At 37.7% G+C, this 20,460-nt stretch overlaps 1 protein-coding gene across 1 annotated transcript in view; it reads left to right on the forward strand.

Annotated features, from left to right (window-relative positions):
* Positions 1–18,381, forward strand: part of PTPRD (protein tyrosine phosphatase receptor type D) — a 978,753-nt gene extending 960,372 nt beyond the window's left edge. The window contains exons 43-45 of the mRNA XM_054004205.1: positions 3,578–3,732; positions 11,827–11,962; positions 14,359–18,381. Coding sequence (XP_053860180.1) covers positions 3,578–3,732; positions 11,827–11,962; positions 14,359–14,427 — 360 coding nt within the window. The 3' untranslated portion in view covers positions 14,428–18,381. The remainder of the gene's footprint in view (positions 1–3,577; positions 3,733–11,826; positions 11,963–14,358) is intronic.
* The last annotated feature ends 2,079 nt before the right edge of the window (positions 18,382–20,460 follow it).

Consider the following 20,460-nt stretch of genomic DNA (forward strand, 5'->3'; position numbering starts at 1 on the left):
GAATTGTTAGTATTGTATCCAGGCAGCATATGAACCTTTTGTTTGGCAAATGAGATTCAGGTGTAGATTTTTGTAAAGGAACTGTAGATACATTGGATCTGATTTTCATTCTATTTGAAATGTAGTAAGAATCATGTGACTCATATCTTCTCTAGCCTATTTGTGCTTAAGAAAAGTGGAGAACAGGCTCCTAGCATCAGTCTTTAAACATACTTGCAAGCAGAGATAGTCAAATCCAATTTCACTACAAATATCCTGATAGTTTTAATTGATTTTCTATTAAAAATCTGTCTCAAGTTGGAAGAGTTATTATGTGACATAGTTTGCAAAGCTCTGATCACAAAATTACAGTTATAACAAAAAGCCATAGCTGTAATTGAAGTGTCCTCAAATATTATATATTTTAAAAAAAGTCCTTTCAAGACTTTTTATTGAAGTACAGTATTTAAGAAAGTCTGCTTACCTAAAGCTATCAAACCAGTAAAGGTGCAAATAATTAAATAATTAAATTTACCAGAACTAATTTTATTTGACATGATATTAATTTCTCTTTTGGAAAGCATTAAGCACTTTGAAAGTCCTGATATAACCTTTTACTATCACATGATGTTGCTTCTCAAATTTTAAAAATCTGTTTATCTTGATGGTCCAAATTTTGTTAAACTCCTTAGTGAGCTGGCAGCACCATCCTAAATTTTCTAGTTGTGCTGGAAAACTATAGTTCCTTCCAAATTTACTGGAAGAAGTGGGAAATACCAAAATGTACATTATAGTATTCCTCTAGTTAGGCTTTTGTGGCTGTCAAAACCAGTAATTGAAATAGTTTGACTAAATTGGTGCACTCAAAGAAGAGTAAATGCTGGAGTGATTGCAAATGTCCTCTCTCCCTGTCATCTCCAAATCCATCTGTATTGTTACAATACCATCCATACTCTGGCAGAGTGAAGGTGACCAGTTATTCCACAGGGAGAAAAAATGAGGCACTGTACCTGTGTAGGCACCAGCAACAAGTGTCTGGTGTGGAACTCTCTTTTATTTCTGAAACTGAACTGTGAGTTGTCATTAGGTGAAATTGACCTTTGTAACTGTTTCAAGTTATTGCTTCTAACTGCTTTGTACTCACTTTCTCTGGAAACTCAAGAGGTCAGTATATTGAGCCAGTCTTATTTAAGGCTAAACTATTAATGATGGATGTAAGATAGTATTATCCATTCTGAAGCGTAATCAAAAGACAATTGAATATCCCCTGTGAGGAGGAAGAATAAATCCAAACGGTCAGCCACTAAATAGGATAAAACATTAAAAGCCCACTGTGCCACACAGGGATCTGAAAGTACTTATTTTGATAACTAACTGTGCAAACTGTCACACTATTTGAAAGTAAAGATTTTAATAAAATTTGGCATTTGTATCTGGACTGCTGTTGCCAAGAATCTCATTAAAAGAAATCAACACTCTTTATAATGTCAGTAGCAGAGGGAGCTGTAAGAAATTGCAGATCAGTTCCCAAGACGCTTTAATGCTAGTCTAACATAGACTAAGTAACTTGAATTCTCTGCTCATTAAATAACAGAGGTTATTGTAATTTCACAGACTTGCATTGGAATACTGAGTTACTGAAATCATGAAACATAGTAATACACTTGATATATACACACCAAAAAAGGAATATTTACCATTAGATCTGTTTATGTGAAGAGAAATGTGTTAAATTTCCAGTCCAGACAGACTAGACTTGAATAAATTAGTGTCTTCCTTACTTATTCTACCTGGAAAAAGTTACTATTATTTAGTGTAAGTCCTGTCAGGGTCAGAAATTGCTGAAGACTTTCCATCTCCTTAACAGCATGTTGCAAGTAAGTCAGATTTCAGGTTTTCTTTCTTTACTTTAAAAGAATGGAAGGTTATTTTGAAGGGAATGAACCTGTACTTATGTCTTCTTGATAAATTTATATCATCTGCCTAAGGCTATCTGGAGGATGCGATTTCATTATGTCTTTTTTGGAGAAAAATGGGATTACAGAAACCATTATCAGAGATGTTTGTATTAACAAAATACCATTTTGGAAGTAAACATTTAGTTCTTTTTGTTGATGCCCGCAAGAAATCCAGTTGGGTGAATATTTTCAAACTTTACATACTTGTTGGAGAAAAGTGTTTTACAGATACAGGCCGCTAAATTGTCACAGTGGTCCAGTGGAAGTACACAGTACGTGTGTCCTCTCATGGAGTAGTTGCTGGTACATACACACACATTTTTTCTGTTTTCCTCACTCATCTGACACACAGGGGGCAAAATCCCACAGAACCAGAGGAAATTATTGGTATTTCCTTTGGTTATATTAAAAATCACTTTTGTATCATTTCAAAGGTCTGTAACAGGTGAATGCTTGTGGTCTAAAGAAAAAGAAAGAAAGATTGTTCTTGCCTCCAGCATAACTTGCTGCTTTTTGATGGGAATTTCTAGTAATAATGTCAATTTTTCATGAGTTTTACTTAGAAGAAAGTTAAATTTTTCATGAGTTTCACTTAATAGAAGACCATTTTGAAGACATGACAGGCTAGATGCTTAGAAAACGTGATGTCTAGAGACACCAGTTAACATCAGTAGCTCATATTGCCATGATTTTGAACATTACAGATTGACAGTGTCAAAATCATCAATGTTTGAAAATGCAGAACAAATTTGCTTTATTCGTTTGTATTGCATTTTTCTGTGTCCTGACTTCTTACATTTTAAATAGGTAGATAGCACAAGTTGGCATTTAGTAATTCCAGTAGCTTCATTGTAAAAATAACTATGATGCTGTATTCTGCAATTTAAATAAATACTGTTAGTATTCCCTAACCATGGGGATTGAGAAGTTTCAGATGGCTTGTTTTGAGAAAGGAAGCCCTTCCTCTCAATTTTAACTAACTCCAAGCTATTAGTGAATTAAATGAACCATTATTGAAGGGAAATTTGTTAAACAACTGGCTTGTTTATCCATCTTCTTCCAGGAAAAATGTTCACCTCATAGATAGCAGCTTACTATTGAAGATAACATCTGCAAGGAGGGCAATGACTAAACAAGTCTTATCAGTAAAGATATTTCTGCTGTGAAGTAGTTGAGCATATCTCAGAAATGGAAAGTCAGATTAGATTACCTTATTCTATCTGATCTGTATATAAAGGAATTTGTAGTCCACAGGATTCAAAACATAACATAGCAAAAAAATAGTTTACCCTGGTAAACTACTATTCAATTATATATGAATATTATATATAGTCAGTTGTGTATGTCTGTTATACCTTTTGGCCTCAGGCACACTTTTTACACCATCAGAATGCCAGATAACTCTACTATGCAGTATGGAAGAGAATCCATGCAATATTGTCAATGAAACTCATAATAATACTTCTGGGCTGATACAAAAGCTTCAGTAGTAGTACTGCAGTTGAAAGAGATTCCATAAATATAATCTGAGCCATTCCCCAGCTCTTCTCAACATCCTTACTTTGTGATTGTCTTTATGATTATTTGCTGACCGACTTTAAGCCACAGCAATGATGCTTTATTTGTGTCTTTTATTAAAGGATGGTCAGTCCCGAACAGTGAGGCAGTTTCAGTTCACTGACTGGCCAGAACAAGGAGTGCCAAAGTCTGGAGAAGGATTTATTGACTTCATAGGCCAAGTGCATAAAACAAAAGAGCAATTTGGTCAGGATGGACCAATTTCTGTCCATTGCAGGTAAGTAAACAAAGCTTAAAAACAAATTATATGCAGATTTGGTTTTTTTCTAAAGTTGACTGCTGATTGTGGCAAACATGTATATTTAAACAACATTTCAGAGGTGAACTACCATATAATGTAATCAAATAGAGGATCTAAAATGGAACAGCATGAACTACTTTATGAAATGGGGACTGTTCTGTAATATTGCATTTATACAGAAATGATTCTTCAGAAATTTGTGGAATCACATGATTTTTTCACTTATAAATGCCTCTAATGCAGCATAAAAGTAGTCTGGTCAGTGCTGCACACAGAAGGCATAGGAAGAGCCTTATCACAGGCTGCTACATCTGATATTTTTTCCACTAGAAATTAAAAGGCTTTTACTTTGGTGGGAATTATTAGCTGCAAACAAGCTAGTTACACCTCAGTGGCACATTAGTAGCAATCAAGATGAGGAAAAAAAAAAGGTAGCTATCTCAAGAAAGGAAATGGAATAAAAAGTGGTGTTTAGAAATTTTGTCTGTCAAAGAAATCATTGAGGTTTGAGTTGATGAGTTCTAGCTTCAGAACTTAGTGCTTATTTTTGATGTGATGATTTCCCTCAATTCCTTTGCAATTGATATGCAGATGAAAACGGCTTGCATGGTGGTTAGAAATAATCCAGCATGGGCTTTTTAATATTCTTGTATTTTTTATTTATTTCCTCTACAGTATTCTAGAGTCTATAGCAGATGGCCAAAAATAATATCTTTATCTCTTATTTAATAAATTGTTTTCTATAAATTCCATTAGGATTTTAGATACTCATTTTTGTAATACTGAATTATTTTTGTAGATTAAATATTATTATTTATATAACAGAGATGCAAAATACTGACACAAGTTGCAAGACCTTACAACAAGTCAAGTAGTGCCCCAATACTATCATGAAGACAAATTAATGAGTTTACTAGAGCCTAGCAAACAGAGGGAGAGAAATTTTCATCTTTCCAAAGTCAGGGGTAAACAGAAGTTGAGTTCTTTATGATCCTCTAATCTGAAAGACAGACAAAATAAATGCATTGGGATACTTGAATCCTACTTTTCTTGTGTGCCTAAAATTTTTTATAGGCTGCTAAGGAGAATAGCATTGCAGAGCACTGATTGGGATTCATTACACAAGGGAGATGAAGAACAACCCAGATAAGAATAAGCCTTATTCTTCAACATTAATGAGTTTTGAGAGGACAGGAGTAATAAGCAATATTTATGCCTTTATGCAGATAAGAAAGCAAAGTGGTATTTTTCTTCTAGGTTCTTTGTACCATGTAGACTTGTCCACTTGTGACTACAGTGAATACTGCTTACAGTACATTACATATCCCTCCCAAATGGATGTGTACTTTCATGGTAAAATTATGGACTTTTATCATTGACTTTGCTAGAAACAAAGTCAAATGCAGTGTAACTAATCATGGCTTGGTTTTTAAATGTCTTTATCATTATTGTAATGATTATTTAGGGACTGGTAATGCTAATCATCATTGCCAGTGTTAGTCAACTTCCATGAATAGGAAGTGTCCCTAGCAAATTAGTATGTTTGTTTATTTCTTTCAGGAAACACAAAATCCTGGATACCTGTGCTTTCCTAGTCTCTGAGGGATTACTGAAATAATGCCTCCAGTTTGTACCATGATGAGTTTTACAGTGAATTAAAACTCCCCTAGTGTCACTTCCTTTGGGTCTTCTTTACACTCTATACAATTTTCACAAGCTTGCTTTATCTGTTACACAGTAAACCCTCACAACCCACAATTCCAAATCCTTTTCCATAGCATTTTTACAAATTGGTCAGTGTGTTGAATTAAAAAATTTCTAGCCTCACAACGCAGATACTTAAAACTATTAAAGAGAGCAAAGGGCTATTCATCTTGAAGCAAAATTTTCACTTAAACCGATATTAGATATTTATAGGTTTTTTTATTCCAGCTTTTAGTTCAAGAGTGAGGAAGACCTATTCAAGAATGCAGTCAAGATGTATTTGTAATAATAAACTCTTGTCTTTGTCTCTTTGAAAAAATCAATACATCCACATAGTTCATTAAAGCATCTCAACTTTAGTTTCTAGTCTAAATTATAAATCACAGGGAGTCATAATGCATCATGAAGGATTTCTTTGCTCTAGAAATCCTAAGCCTTTTTGGATAGGAATTGTTCCAATGTTAAAGTATGTTTGCCACTCTAAGAGGAACAGGATCAATTTCCTACAGGCTTTTCTCAAGACATTACACTTAATGATGAATTAGGATTTGCAAGCATTGAGATGTTTCCATATTAGTCTCCCTTCCTCATTAAGTCTCTCCTGGAGACACTTGCTGTTTTTTTAAGTACCCAAGACAACAAATAAATTTCTTTATTTTGCTTGAGATTTCTGAGTAATTTTTTAAAAGTAACAAAGATTTGTCTAATGTATGAGGCCAGAAATCCTCTCACACATTTATTTAGATATATATATATATATATATATATATATATATATATATATTTTTTTTTTTTTTTTTTTTTTAAATATTCAAATGGCAGAACAGGAGAATGTAAAATGGTAATCTGCCTTCTTTCTCCTGGTCATTTTCTGGGCTACTTAGTTTAGATCATGCTAAGGTCAGTGTGTCATTTAGTTTAGATCAAAAGTAAGGTCATCAGATCTGTTCAAGTTCATTCCAACAAGCAGGTTCCAGGATTTTTCAGGATGTTTCTTAAGTACTAGCTATCTAATTTACCTCATCAGGTACCTTACACTACAACTGCTTTAGATGTCCAGGACTGTTGTTACACCATATAGGTAAATCACCACTGACAACATGATACTCGGTCAAGTGGTGTGTCAGTTGTCCTTTGGCTTCAGCAATCTGAAGGCCCACAGCCCATGCAAAATTGATAAATTTATTGCATATGTCTGATAGCCCTAGAAGAGCTCTGACCTAGACCAAACACTAAAATACCATCATACAATTTCCACATTAGTTTTGTGAATTTGCTGGATTTCTGTCATAGTTCATACGAACATTCAAGAGTTCTTCAAGATTTCCCTGTTGTTCATGCTGTTCCATTCATCTGTCTGGTGAATAGGTCTCATAAATATTCAGCTTTCCAATGTTATCTGTCTAGAGAAAATCTTGTGAAATTATTAGCACCAACAATGAGATGATGAAGTGCTTGGTTTCCATCCATAGAAGTTCAGACTTAGAAAGTTTTATTTTCTGTGTAATTACCTGTCTCTTTTGCAAAGGATAATCCTCATGAATAAGTGATTGTTTAATTTTAAAAGCTGACAGCTATTGGCTCTATTGATGGCAAGAATTTCCATCACTTCTTCAGGGTTAAAGCTAATAGTAGGAACCCAGGACAGAACAGAGAGCAAACAAACTACATATATACTCAAAGAAGATTTTTAAGACTAATGTAGACAAACATGGTAAATGTATATCAGCAAAGCAAAGATCCAAACTGCCAGACTTGAATAAGGTCTGAATTGAGATTTTTCTCTGTCCATTATTTGAATTGGAGCAAGTATGAACAAGTTCGATATTAAATGAACATCCATACTTCTAACTTAAAGTAGAAGGTAAAATAACACAGTGAAGATGTACAAAAGTCCAACCTATGCCCTAACACCTCAATTAGACTATAGCACCAAGTGCCATGTCCAGTCTTTTTTTAAACACATCCAGAGATGGTGATTCTACCACTTCCCTGGGAAGACAATTCCAGTACTTTATTATTCTTTTGGTGAAAAATTTCTTCCTAATATCCAACCTGTACCTTCCCTGACATAGCTTGAGACTATGTCCTCTTGCTCTGTCAGTTGCTGCCCGGTGGAAGAGACTGACCTCCAGCCATCTACAGCCTCCCTTCAGGAAGTTGTAGAGAGCAATAAGGTCACCTCTAAGCCTCCTCTTCTCCAGGCTAAACAACCCCAGCTCCTTCAAACGTTCCTCACAGGGCTTGTGTTCCAAGCACCCCACCAGCCTCGTTGCCCTCCTCTGGACACGCTCAAGCATCTCAATGTCCTTCCTAAACTGAGGGGCCCAGAACTGGACACAGTACTCACGATGTGGTCTCACCAGCGCCGAGTACAGGGGAAGAATGACCTCCCTACTCCTGCTGGCCACACAATTCCTAATGCAGGCCAGGATGCCATTGGCTTTCTTGGCCACCAAGGCACACTGCTGGTTCATATTCAACCGGCTGTTGACCAGCACCCCCAGGTCCCTTTCTGCCTGAACCCTGCCCAGCCACAATGTCCCCAGCTTGTAACATTGTAGGAGATTTTTGTGGCCAAAATGTAGAACTCGGCACTTAGACTTATTAAACTTCATGCTGTTGGACTCTGCCCATCCATCCAACCGATCTAAGTCTCTCTGCAGAGCCCTCCTTCCTTCCAATAGATCAACACAAGCTCCCAGCTTAGTGTCGTCTGCAAATTTACTAATGAAGGTCTCAATGCCCTCATCCATGTCGTCTATAAAAATATTAAATAGAACTGGTCCCAGCACAGAGCCCTGAGGTTCTGTTACTGGCCCCAGCTGGATGCAGCACCGTTCACCACCACTCTCTGGGCCCGGCCATCCAGCAAGTTCCTAACCCAGCAAAGAGTGCTCCTGTCTAAGCTGTGGGCTGACAGCTTTTCCAGGAGTGTGCTGTGGGAGACAGTATCAAAGGCCTTGCTGAAGTCTAAATAGACAACATCCACAGCCTTTCTTGCATCCACCAGATGGGTCACCTGGTCATAGAAGGAGACCAGGTTGGTCAGACACAACCTACCCTTCATAAATCCATGTTGACTGGGTCTGATACCCTGGCCATCCTGTAAATGCTGTGTGATAGCACTCAGTATGAGCTGTTCCATTATCTTACCTGGTACTGAGGTCAGGCTAACTGGCCTGTAATTACCAGAATCCTGCTTCCTACCTTTTTTGTAAACGGGTGTCACATTGGCCAGTTTCCAATCATCTGGGACTTCACCAGTGAGCCATGACTCTTGATAAATTATGGAGAGCATCTTTGCAAGCTCGTCTGCCCGCTCCCTCATCATCCTAGTGCGTGGCCGCGCACCGGCGGCAACGGCTCTCCGCACAGCTCCCAGTGCTTCGCGGTGAGTCTCCGCCTGTGCAGGGCAACTCTGTTGGCTCAAGCCTCATGTTGGGCGCCACTTGCGGCGTTCTCTCTTTCTCCCCGGTCCAGGGCACCTCCGATGCCCTCCAGCACCGCCTCCCCCCAGACTTCTGGGTTCCGCTGCTTCTCTCCCACGCTGTCACGCTGGCACTGGCACATGGGTCGGGGTCTGCCAGGTTCTGTCGCCCGTGCTACGGGATCCAAGGTAAAGAGAGAAGGAATGTCCATATCACCATGAGGAAAGCAGGAAGGCTTTATTGTCGCTGAGAGCTATGGTGGGGGGATAGCGACCCGCGCTTCCCACTCCACATGGGGCAAATGGCGCCGGGGCCCGGGAGGGAGCGGGATGATATAGGGGATGTGATAGGGAGGGCAGACGCCACCCCCCAGTGATGACATAGGACAGCGACCAACCAGAGAATCCCGCAGGGGCGGGCACTGATGGGGCAGCAGACACGGGGTTTCCTGGGGCCGGACGGGGGGGTGGTTACAGGAGCAGCAGAGGGGACAGCCCAGCGGCAGGCAGCCTGGGGCCAGAAACCGCAGGGGGGGAATGACACGGGGGAAGCGCGGGGGTACACAGGACTCAGCTAGCTAACACAAATAAGAACCCCTAAAACCCAGTCCCAGGATGCAACACCCTAGGGTGGATCCCATCTGGTCCCATTGATTATAAATATCCAAGTGTCCCAGCAGTTCTCTGACTGCCTCCTCCTGGGTAACAGGGGGACCATTCTGATCCCTGGCACCACCTACCAACCCCTGAGGACAGTTGTCTTGAGGACATGCTGTCTTACCACTAAAGACTGAGGCAAAGAAGGCATTAAGCATTTCTGCCCTTTCCTCATCTTTAGTTACTAGGTTGCCTGCCTCATCCAATAAGGAACAGAGGTCAGTTATACCCTTCCTTTTACCATTAATATATTTGTAAAAACTTTTTTTATTATTTTTAACAGAAGTTGCCAAGTTCAAACTGAGCTTTGGCCTCCCTAATTTCTTTTCTACATGCCCTGGCAGCTCCCTTAAATACTTCCTGAGAAATCAGTCCCTCCTTAAAAAGATGATACATCTTTGTTTTATTTCTAAGTTCCTTCAAAACCTCATTGCTCATCCAGACTGGACGTTTGCCACGTCGACTCGTCTTTCGGCACACAGTGACAGCCTGTTTTTGTGCCCTCAGGATCTCTGCTTTGAAGCACACCCATCTCTCCTGGACTCCTTTGTTTTCAAGGGCTGTTTCCCAAGGAACTCTCTGAATAAGTCTCTTAAATAGGCCAAATTCTGCCCTCCAGAAGTCCAACGTAGAGATCTTATTGATATTCCTCCTTATTTCACCAATTATCGAGAATGCTATAGTTTCATGATCACTGTGCCCCAAGCGGCCTCCAACCTCCACATCACCCACCAGTCCGTCTCTATTTGTGAACAACAGGTCCAACATAGTCCCTCCCCTGGTGGGCTTGCCCACCAGTTGTGACAAAAGGTTATCCTCCACACACTCTAAAAACTTTATAGACTGCTGGTTTTTTGCTGTATTAAGTCCCCAGCAGATGTCTGGTAGGTTGAAGTCGCCTACAAGAACAAGGGCTGATGATCCTGAAATATTGTTCAGTCGCTTATAGAATAAGTTGTCCACCTCTTCATCCTGGTTGGGTGGACGATAGCCGACTCCCAGTAGGATGTCAGCCTTGTTGGCCTTCTCCTTAATTCTTACCCATAGGGACTCAACTTCATCATCATTAGTTTCAATACTTATGACATCCAAAACCTCCCTAATATAAAGGGCCACCCCTCCACCTCTTCTCCCTTTCCTGTCTCTTCTGAAGAGCTTGTAGCCATCCAGTGCAGTGCTCCAACTATGTGACTCATCCCACCATGTTTCTGTGATGGCAACTACATCATAGTTCTGCTGTTGCACCATGGCCTCCAGCTCTCCCTGTTTGTTGCCCATGCTGCGTGCATTGGTATACATGCACCTCAGCTGTGCTGCTGAGTTCTCCCCTAACACAGTCTTACCATCCTTGGACCTGCTTCCAGACAGCCCAGATGCATCCCCTTCCCCCTTCAGACCTAGTTTAAAGCCCTCTCAATAAGGTCTGCCAGTTCATGAGCTAAAAACCTCCTGCCCTTAACAGAGAAATGTATCCCATCTGATTCCAGTAGAGCAGGTGCTGTAAAGGTTGCCCCACAATCAAAGAATCCGAAATTTTGCCGATGACACCAACCCTTGAGCCACTTGTTAATGATGTGAGTTCTCCTGTTTCTTTCATTATTTTTTTCTGCCACCAAAGGGACTGAGCAGAACACTACCTGTGCACCTGACCTATCAACCACTTGACCCAGTGCCCTGAACTCCCTTTCAATCACCTTGACACTCCTCTTTTCAATCTCATCACTGCCAGCCTAGAGTATCAGCAGTGGGTAATAATCAGAGGACTGAATCAGCCTAGGAAGTCTCTCAGTGATGTTTCATACCTGGGCCCCAGGGAGGCAGCAGACTTCCCCGTGGGATGGGTCAGGTCGACATATGGGGCCCTCCGTCCCCCTCAGAAGGGAATCACCCACTATGATTACCCTTCTTTTCTTCTTGATGTTAGAGGTGGCAATCCATGTTTTAGACGAGTCATAATTGGACGGCTCACTGGGCAGGTAATTTTCTTCTAAACCATCTGGCTGGCTCTCTAGATCCAGGGCCTTATACCTATTCTGAAGTGGCACCTGGCTGGGGGATGGGGGCAGGAGGAATTTTTGTCATGTAAGGTTAGCTTGAGTGCAGTTATTCTTTTGAATGCAATGTGGTAATTTGCTGTGTAATTTTGCTTTCCCCATATAGAAATTTATACACATATGTTGTGTTGTAACCACAAAGAATTTGTCAGCCAATTCTTTCAGCATTAACTGTCAATTAACATTTGTTTTTTCCTTTTATTTTATCTCCATTTTCTTCAACAGTGCGGGTGTTGGAAGGACTGGAGTATTCATAACCCTGAGCATTGTGTTAGAAAGAATGAGATATGAAGGTGTTGTAGACATCTTCCAGACTGTCAAAATGTTAAGGACACAGCGGCCAGCCATGGTACAGACAGAGGTGAGCAAAACAGTATCCTTATGCAATGGTGATGGAAAAGAAGTGGTATTTACACAAGCAAAAATATGCACAGATAGAGACTGTATAAAACATGCTTACAGTTATGTCTGAAGCTATGTATTGGCCCTGTGACTACAGGGTAAAATCTGCTGTGAAGGTATTGCAAGGACGATTTTCTGTTATTGCAGTCGTTACTGCAAGATCAGGAAATAAAAAAATTATTTCCGCAGTGGATCCTAAATTATGGTAGTTAAGAAAATCCATTTGTGAAACATCACACATTTTTATTTGATCTTTGTTCCCTGGCAGAAATGTGTGGTAGTAAAGAAGCAAGCAAATTGTTTCTGCAGGTGGATCCACTGACTTTTTTTTTTTTTCCCCCATGGGAGCAAGGTCTTGATTAGGTCTGCAGACTGACTGTATTATTTTAATGGGTTTTTTTGTGTCACTAAACAAATGGCTCTTTGGCCTGAAAATCATAATGGTAAATTCAGCATTCAGGATAACTACAGTGTAAATAATTTCTATGCTATTAAGTGTGGCATAGAGAAATAAAGAAAGTCATAAGCAGTATAGACCAGTTACCTGGGCCTGTATGCTTGGAAATCTGTCATGTCATAAGGAATGTTTAAACATTATCAGTTAATATGCTTAATTTTTGCTTTAATTTCTGAGCAGAAGACCTGGACTAAGCCAGAGTCAATAGGTTAGGAGAACCAACAAAAAGGGGAAGAGCAAGGAAACATTTTAGATCACACTTTTATTTAGTATAATTTGATTGACACTGGCCTTTATATTAAGTCTGTGAAATTTAAGATGGTTTCCCAGAGTTTGCCATTTTCCACAAGAAAATTAAACTTGTTCAGTAGAAGCTGTGTTGTTTTACTTCTAAGAAGACAACTTCATAAAAGCTTATATGAAAAATACAGATATTTATTTTTAATATTGTCAGTTAGCCAAGTAAATCACTGTGACCATACTGAAGAGTTAATTCCATTTCTTTTCCATTACCATTATTCTTCTGGATAAGCAAAATTAAAAATTACTGCTTTCTGTCATTTTGGCTCCAAGAAATAACTAAAGTATACAGAAAACTATGCTTCTTTGAGCCTACCTGACAAATGCAGAGTTCAGTTCTGCAATATATGATCCCTTCACCTGTTTTGACTTATTTCTGTATGCTACCCTTCATCCCCACTTCTGAAAGCAAAGGTGTTCTGTACACATTTCTTCCAGGATTCTGTGGCAAACAAATTTCTCATTTAGTGTTATAAACCGCCAGGAAATCTAATCCTTATTAAACAAAGCACTTCCATGTGGACCACACATACACTTAAAATTCAGGCATATGTGTAATGTATTCTGCCACTTTTCTAACTATTCCAGCTAACAGAAATGAACTATGAGTAATCATACCACCTAAGTGAAGCAAATATCTGATTAGCTTCCTGGTCTCCGAAAGAATTTTAATTGTGATCTTAACTGCAAACTGTGCAGGTACCACATAGCACTATCAGAAAAATAAACAGAAATCCCTGGTATTTTTGAGCAATTTCCTTTATGGTTTTTTTTTTTTAATTTTTTACTTTTTACCATTTAAACCAAGAAGGGCAGTTGGAAATAAATACGCAGAGGTGCCATTTTAGTGTAAGTGTCCAATGTAGCTTAAATGTGCAAAAGGACTGCTTTATGGAGGCGAGAATAACACAAACTTAAAAATGTTGCATTCGTCTGAGATATAAGAAAATTTTCGACCACATTAAACTTCTCTCTGCTTCCATGTATAGGTTGAAATGAAGTCTGTTTTATGTGAATAAGGTCCTTTAGCTCCATTTATCTCCTTAGGTCCTTTTCTTGCCACAGACCAAAGTATCTTCACACCTTCATCAAAGCCTTTATTACTGAAAGGTTGGGATTCCCTTTGCTTTCTTTACATGATTTTTAACCTGATGGTTTTCCATACAGAATTCCATATTCAAGCTGTGATGGACCTTTTTACTTAGTGTGTTGTATTAGCTGCAGAATCCATTGTTTTGATACTTATTTTCAAATATGTGAGGGGAAAGCATCCTAGCACGTTCCTATCAGAAGAAAGCCTTATTCTGATACTGTTTTAATCCAGAATAACAGACTGTCAGTAAGTGGGTATATAGTCTCTGCACAAAAAGAAGCTGCATTCTGTGGAAAATGTTGCATTAAATTAGTGTCTATCTTCATCTGTTGTAACTCAGAGTGATTTTCTGTTGGTGCCAGCAAGTGAATATTGCTGAACTGCAGATGCCTCTGCAGTGTATTTGTTTGTAGATACAAAATATTCACTATTATTTGAAAGAAACTAGAAACCAACCAACAAGCTGACTTTTTGATGCATTTGTTTTCTATTTTTCTTTCTCTAGGATCAATACCAGTTCTGCTATCGAGCCGCACTGGAGTATCTGGGCAGCTTTGATCACTATGCAACATAAAAACCCATTGTGGATTTTTATTGCAGGCCCTTTAAGATCCAGAGAGCCGCTTCTGAGCCATACAATGTGCTTTAGAAGTACTTCTTAACTCTTAGCTAAGGAGCAATTATTGGGGATATATAAAATTAAAAATAATAAAAAAAAAAAACAAATGAACAAAGTATTGGGGATATATAAAACAAAAAAACAACAAAAAAAAAACCCCACCCAACAAGAAGTATTCCATGTGGACCAAGAATTCACAGTTTAATAACCTAATCTAACCATAATAAAAGAATCCTGATCACTGAGGCGTCTGAAGGATCTCATTTACAGATACCTCAAGGGTTCGACATTGGTTGAAGTTAAAGGGAAGAGGAAATTTAATCAAAAAGCGTGATCATCTTATTCATGATTACATGATTTTGCAAAGAGGAGTTTTGAGAACTGCAGTTCAGTGCAAGATGTTTGTGGCAAGGTTGGGTTCTGGCTTCTCAAACAAAGCGGACTCTTTACTTCAACATCACCGTTTCCCATCATACTGCTCATCATAACACTTAAGGGAAAATGTGGGAATGTTTAAAAAGAAAGTCCTTGACTTAGTTTTTTAGTATTGTAAAGATACTGCTGACCTGTGCTTCATTTTTAACTGTGTAAACTTTTTCCTTTTTTTAACAAGAGTTTATCATTCGATGAAGTGAATTAAAGAAAAGGTTGCATAATTGTTAATATTTTTGTTTTAAAATGTAGATTTTTTTTTTAAGCTGTAGAACTGTTATCTATAATATTGTGCTGTAGAAATGTTAGATACTTTGAAAATTTGCACATTTTTGTGCAGTACTACAGTACCACAGTCTTGTTAGATATGAATTTTGTAGCTTTATTTGTTTTTTTTCCTTTAAGAAAACATTCATTGTAATCAGTTAAATCAAAATGGGGCTTTTGGTTTATTTTGGAATCAACAGGGAGGCGCAAAGTATAAAGATGCTGCTAGCACATACACACACACGCGCACATATGCACATGCACACTCACACCCTCTCTCTTTTATATATATATATATATATATATGTATGTATTACTGTCTACCCTTTTTTGATTCTTTGTATAGTTGCAGAGAATACAGATGGATTCAGATACAGATTTACACACATGCACATAAACGTGTCAGTCCTTACGTACCTGGATTTATGAAAGCATTGGGCAAGTTTTTCCACATACTACAATTATATCAGACTACAATTTGATCATCTCTGCATTTTTAAGGTCCATAAACTTCTGTTTCAAAGGGAAGTGAGGAATGCACATCATTGATATTAGAATGCCATCTCTATCCCAAATAATATTTCTATCCACATTTCCACTTGAACACACACACGCATATGCACACATACAGAGCACACACATGCACACACGCACACAGAGTATGTGATTTAGGCTTCAAGTGAAGTTCAATATTTGTAACACTATAGTGCAATAAGAAATCATATTATTAAATGTAGGAGGTGTGCATGTGGGAAAGGTCAGTGCATATCCCTTTAGGAGGGGAGAATGTTGTAATATACTAGGTATTAAGATGTTTTAAAATTGTATTCAATAGTATACTGTCTATAGTGTGCGCTATATAATTTACATTTATCGTATGTAACAGGGCAAAGCCAAACACACATTGCTCTGTGAAATCAAACGTTTTGTGGCATACAGCATTGTTTGGGGATGCTGGGGTTTATTTTAATTTTACATTTAGAGTGCCTTATATTTGATGCCTATTTTGAATAGTATTTCTTTAAGTTAGCCTTCATTTGTATTTAGTTTAGTTTGTTTATATCTGTTGTTCTTTTCAAACATTTTAATACATGTACCAGACCATTTTGAAAAATATGCATTTACAGTTTCTAATCAAGTATGGATGGTAATAAATGATAACCCAAAACACATAGGTAGTCAAGGCCCTTTATCTTTCCATATTTCTAATAACAGAATAATCCACAAACTGGAAATCTATTTCTGGTTGGCTTTTCAAACCCACTTTTTCACTGGTTATAGTGTTATTAGTCATTGTAATAGTCATTGCCGAGCTGTAGCAGCACAGTAGCAGTAGTTGACATCAGCAGTGCTTCTGCATCTTCTTTTTTTTTTCCTTTTTCTTTTTTTTTTTTTTTTTTTTCAAATTTATTTTGGGCCAAGTCCTGCTCATTCACTTGTGTCAACAGATTGCTAAAGTCAAACCCTTGCTTTCAGTGGGAAGGTTCATGCAAGGCTAGCAAGACTGAACCCACATGACATATTGGAGATTGACAGATTTTATTCCAGGAAAAAGGAAAATTCCCTAAACAGCACAAAGTACTTTTTGAGACTCTTTCTAGAATGCCATTTACATTGACCTTGGTCATCATATGTTCTGCCATTGTTAGTACATCAGCATGAAAGGATGCTTTCTTGGGGTTTCAAATAGGAGCATTGCTGTGGCTTCTCCATGTGGCCTCAACATTTTTAGTTCTTCTTCCAATTTTCCCACTCCTATGAGAAATAAAAATAAGAAAGACCAAACTCCAGCAACTGTATTTGAGCACTTTTATAATGAAAAAAAAAAAAAAAAAAACCCAAACCAAAAAAAACAAAACAGAAATATATATATATATATATATATATATATATATATGGAGTAGAAGTATTATAGAAGGCTACCTCAGAATGAGATTCTATAACTTACATCTGAACCAGAGAAGAATGTGCGCTATGTTTGTTTCTCTTCTTTTTTCTTGGTTTATATGCTGAAATAATTGAAATGCCAGGTTATGTAGTGTGGTCATGTTCTTCAATTCAAATATAGGAAATCAGAAATAGAAAACGAAGTGTCATTTTGAAAACATAGACTAAGGAAGGTTCTTGCACGCTGAATCTGTACAAAGATCAGTGCATTTCCATAGCAGACTGTCTTGAAAACTCCAACAAAAATAAGGGAGTAAAAGAAATACAAAAAAGCAGAGCCAATTTGTGAGAAAAACTGTAGTACAACTAAATACTTCTTTCAGGGTTTTGTTTCTTATGATAGGTCTTAGCGTCATTGATGTGCATTCCACTTTCTGTATTCTAATATATGCATTCTACAGTTAATTTAAATTGTGAGCATCTTTGTCTACATACATCGTACATTTCTAAGCTTAAAATTGGTTTCATCAGCATAACCAGTACGGTGCTATTATTTATGTTTGTATGTGTAGTTATGTCTAATTTTGTAATTAGTTGCAATGGGGAAAAAAACACAAAATATATAAAAATGTTTAATTTAGCTCTTTTTTAAAAATTTATTTGAGTGGTTAGATAGTGGAGAAGATGGCTGGGGGAAGGAGTGACCTTCTAAGGAGATTTGCACTTTCTATATATACCTTTGTACTATGCACTGCCCTATTGATTCTACACCCAATAATAACTTGAACCCATCTGTAAGAAATTGCTTACAAAATCCACTTGTATGTATTTAAAAGACACAGAACATGTAAAAAGGAAAAAAAGCAACTGTTTTTTTTTTCCTTTTATTCTCTCCCATTTTTATTTATGTTTCTTTTTCTTTTTCTTTTTTTTTTTTTTTCTTTTTTTTTCCCCTTGGTGCCCTGATACTCCACAGATATCAGAAGGCTGCAGGTCTCATTATAACCATCCATTATGTGGCTTTGCCATTCAAGCTTGGAGTGTCTTTACAAAGATAATAAAAACTTGTGTTCTTTGCTCTTGTTTTGGATGCATAGACTGAAAAACTTAAAAAATTTTACCTTGTAAAATGGCTTGTTAAAAAAGATACAATTACCTCTAATTAGTAGTACGCGTAAATGTTTTACAGAATGAAAGGCGTGCTTTTTATTTTCTTACTTCGTTACATTGGTGGCAAAAGGAAGTCTGTATGAAAATCAGTTCTTTGCTGACACAAGTTCCATTTGTTACAGATGAATTCTAATAAAATGTCAGTGTTATGCAGCCCTGGTCTTCTTTCTTAAGCAGTACTTTTGAAATCAAAACTTGTTCGGTCCCTCTTGGTGATAAAGGAGTTTAATTGAAACTACAAAGCATTCATTAATCTTCTTAACTAGCTGCTGGACAGTGGAAAATGCATTCTTAGGTTAGCAAATATATATCATCTTCAGCAGCAAGCTTTGAGCCAGCATAGGCAAACGCTTTGGCATAATTTCTCATAGTTTCATGAGTTTAACTGAAATTACCACACTTTACATGCCTCTGGAGTTCCCCTTTGTGCTTTAGAAGTATCACTACACTGAGAAAATAGATTCCACTCCATTCATAAGTGCAACTCAAAGAGGGCAAAATATCCACACATTTGAGGTAAATTGTGAATTTTTAATTCCTGCAGATTTGGCAGCTTCTGGGATAAATCCAAAGTCACTTGTCAGAATTCAGTCCCTGAAATTGTGGCAAGCTGTCATGAGTTTTGACTGATTTCTGTTATGCACTGCATATGCAGTGAGTGCAAATGTGAGTCTGTGAGGCTACTGTCCAAATACTATGGTAGAGTTTTTAAACACGTTGGAAAAGTTTTAGATTAATAAACACACGAGGTGTATCAAGGCAAGCTACAGGGGGCATGTCATGGCAATCTATTCAAAGAAAACAAGTCTTGCTCTGTCTGCTTGTTTTGAAAGAAGGCAGGTTCTTGTCTCCAAGATTGCTTTGTAAGGGAATACAGTCTATTAGCAATTAGTATTAAGTACGTGTTAATAAAGAATTCTCTGTGCTGGAAGGATGCGCAAGACATTAACATTAGGGTGATTTCTAAGAACGTGTATTTTTCTTCGCCTAATTTCCACTTGAAGATGGTGATAATAGTGTAAATGTGAACCCTTGGTATTCTTACAGAGGCCTATTAATGTTTTTCCACTGACTTCTGTGGATTTTACAATTACTGCATTGCAGACTGCCTTTGACTTGAACTTTTTTGCATAGTCTGTGCAAGGTGGTTTAGAGCTGTGTTATGTAAGGGTTTCTTTAACTATCTGAGTGGCTTTAGATGGTACCCTTTAATGTCAGCATTGACTTCTTTGGATTTTCCTGTTCTGTGCGTCTAGCATGGACCATAATAAAGTGTGAAAATGAGTATTGACAAAAATATTTGGCTGTGTATGGCTTAATAACTTCTAAGTTAATGGGGTTTTAACAAAGTAAGTTCTAATTCATGATTAACACAGAAAAAAGATGCCATGTACTTTGAGATCATTACTGCTCAGAAATGCTGTTGAGATGTGAAATTAACCTATCTCAAAAGCAAAGCAATAGCTACAGACCTTCAAGCAAAATAACATTTACATCTTTTCTATATTATCCAATCACTGGGACCAAATTCTAAAATTCCCAGAATCTTTATGTTCTTTAGTATCTCTACAAATGGGTCAGTCCTGATTCTAAAGTAATAAGGGATTTCCGTCTATAAATTTACCCATTGCCTGCTTTTCCCAGTCTGTGCAGACAGAAGTGGGACAGAAGTGAGCTATTTGTAATGGAATAAATAAAGTACTGAAAAAAACAATTATAAGGAATGTATGAAAATAAATCATTCATTAACCAGTGCCCAGAAGAGTTCATTAACAACTGGATCTGTACCTAGTGATCCCTGAAGAACATTATAGCCATCACTGGTCAAAAAAGGAAAAGGAAAAAGTCTTTCTCGAAATTGCTGTGTCTTTTTTACTTCAGATGCAAACATGCCCTTCCCCCCCACCTCTTAATCAGTTTTATAAGCAGAATGAGGTTGATTGAAATGAGACTTTAGAATTTTGAGGAAAATAACCAACAAATTTGGTGATATGTAAGCCAACATACCAGTGATAAAGCACTTACTCTTCCACAACACTTAACATGAAAAAAAAAATGTATCTTGCCCATAGAATTGCTGAATTCTATGAAATAGCTTTTGATTTTGAAACCTTGAAATATGACAGCTTTAGATAATGAAACTTCAACAGCACTGGATCAAATTGGCAAAATGTCCACAGAAGATACCAAATGGTATCAATATTACTTTCACTGTCAAAGAATATCTTTAAA

This window comes from Vidua macroura, chromosome Z (assembly GCF_024509145.1).
Source record: "Vidua macroura isolate BioBank_ID:100142 chromosome Z, ASM2450914v1, whole genome shotgun sequence".
Classification (NCBI taxonomy): Eukaryota; Metazoa; Chordata; class Aves; order Passeriformes; family Viduidae; genus Vidua; species Vidua macroura.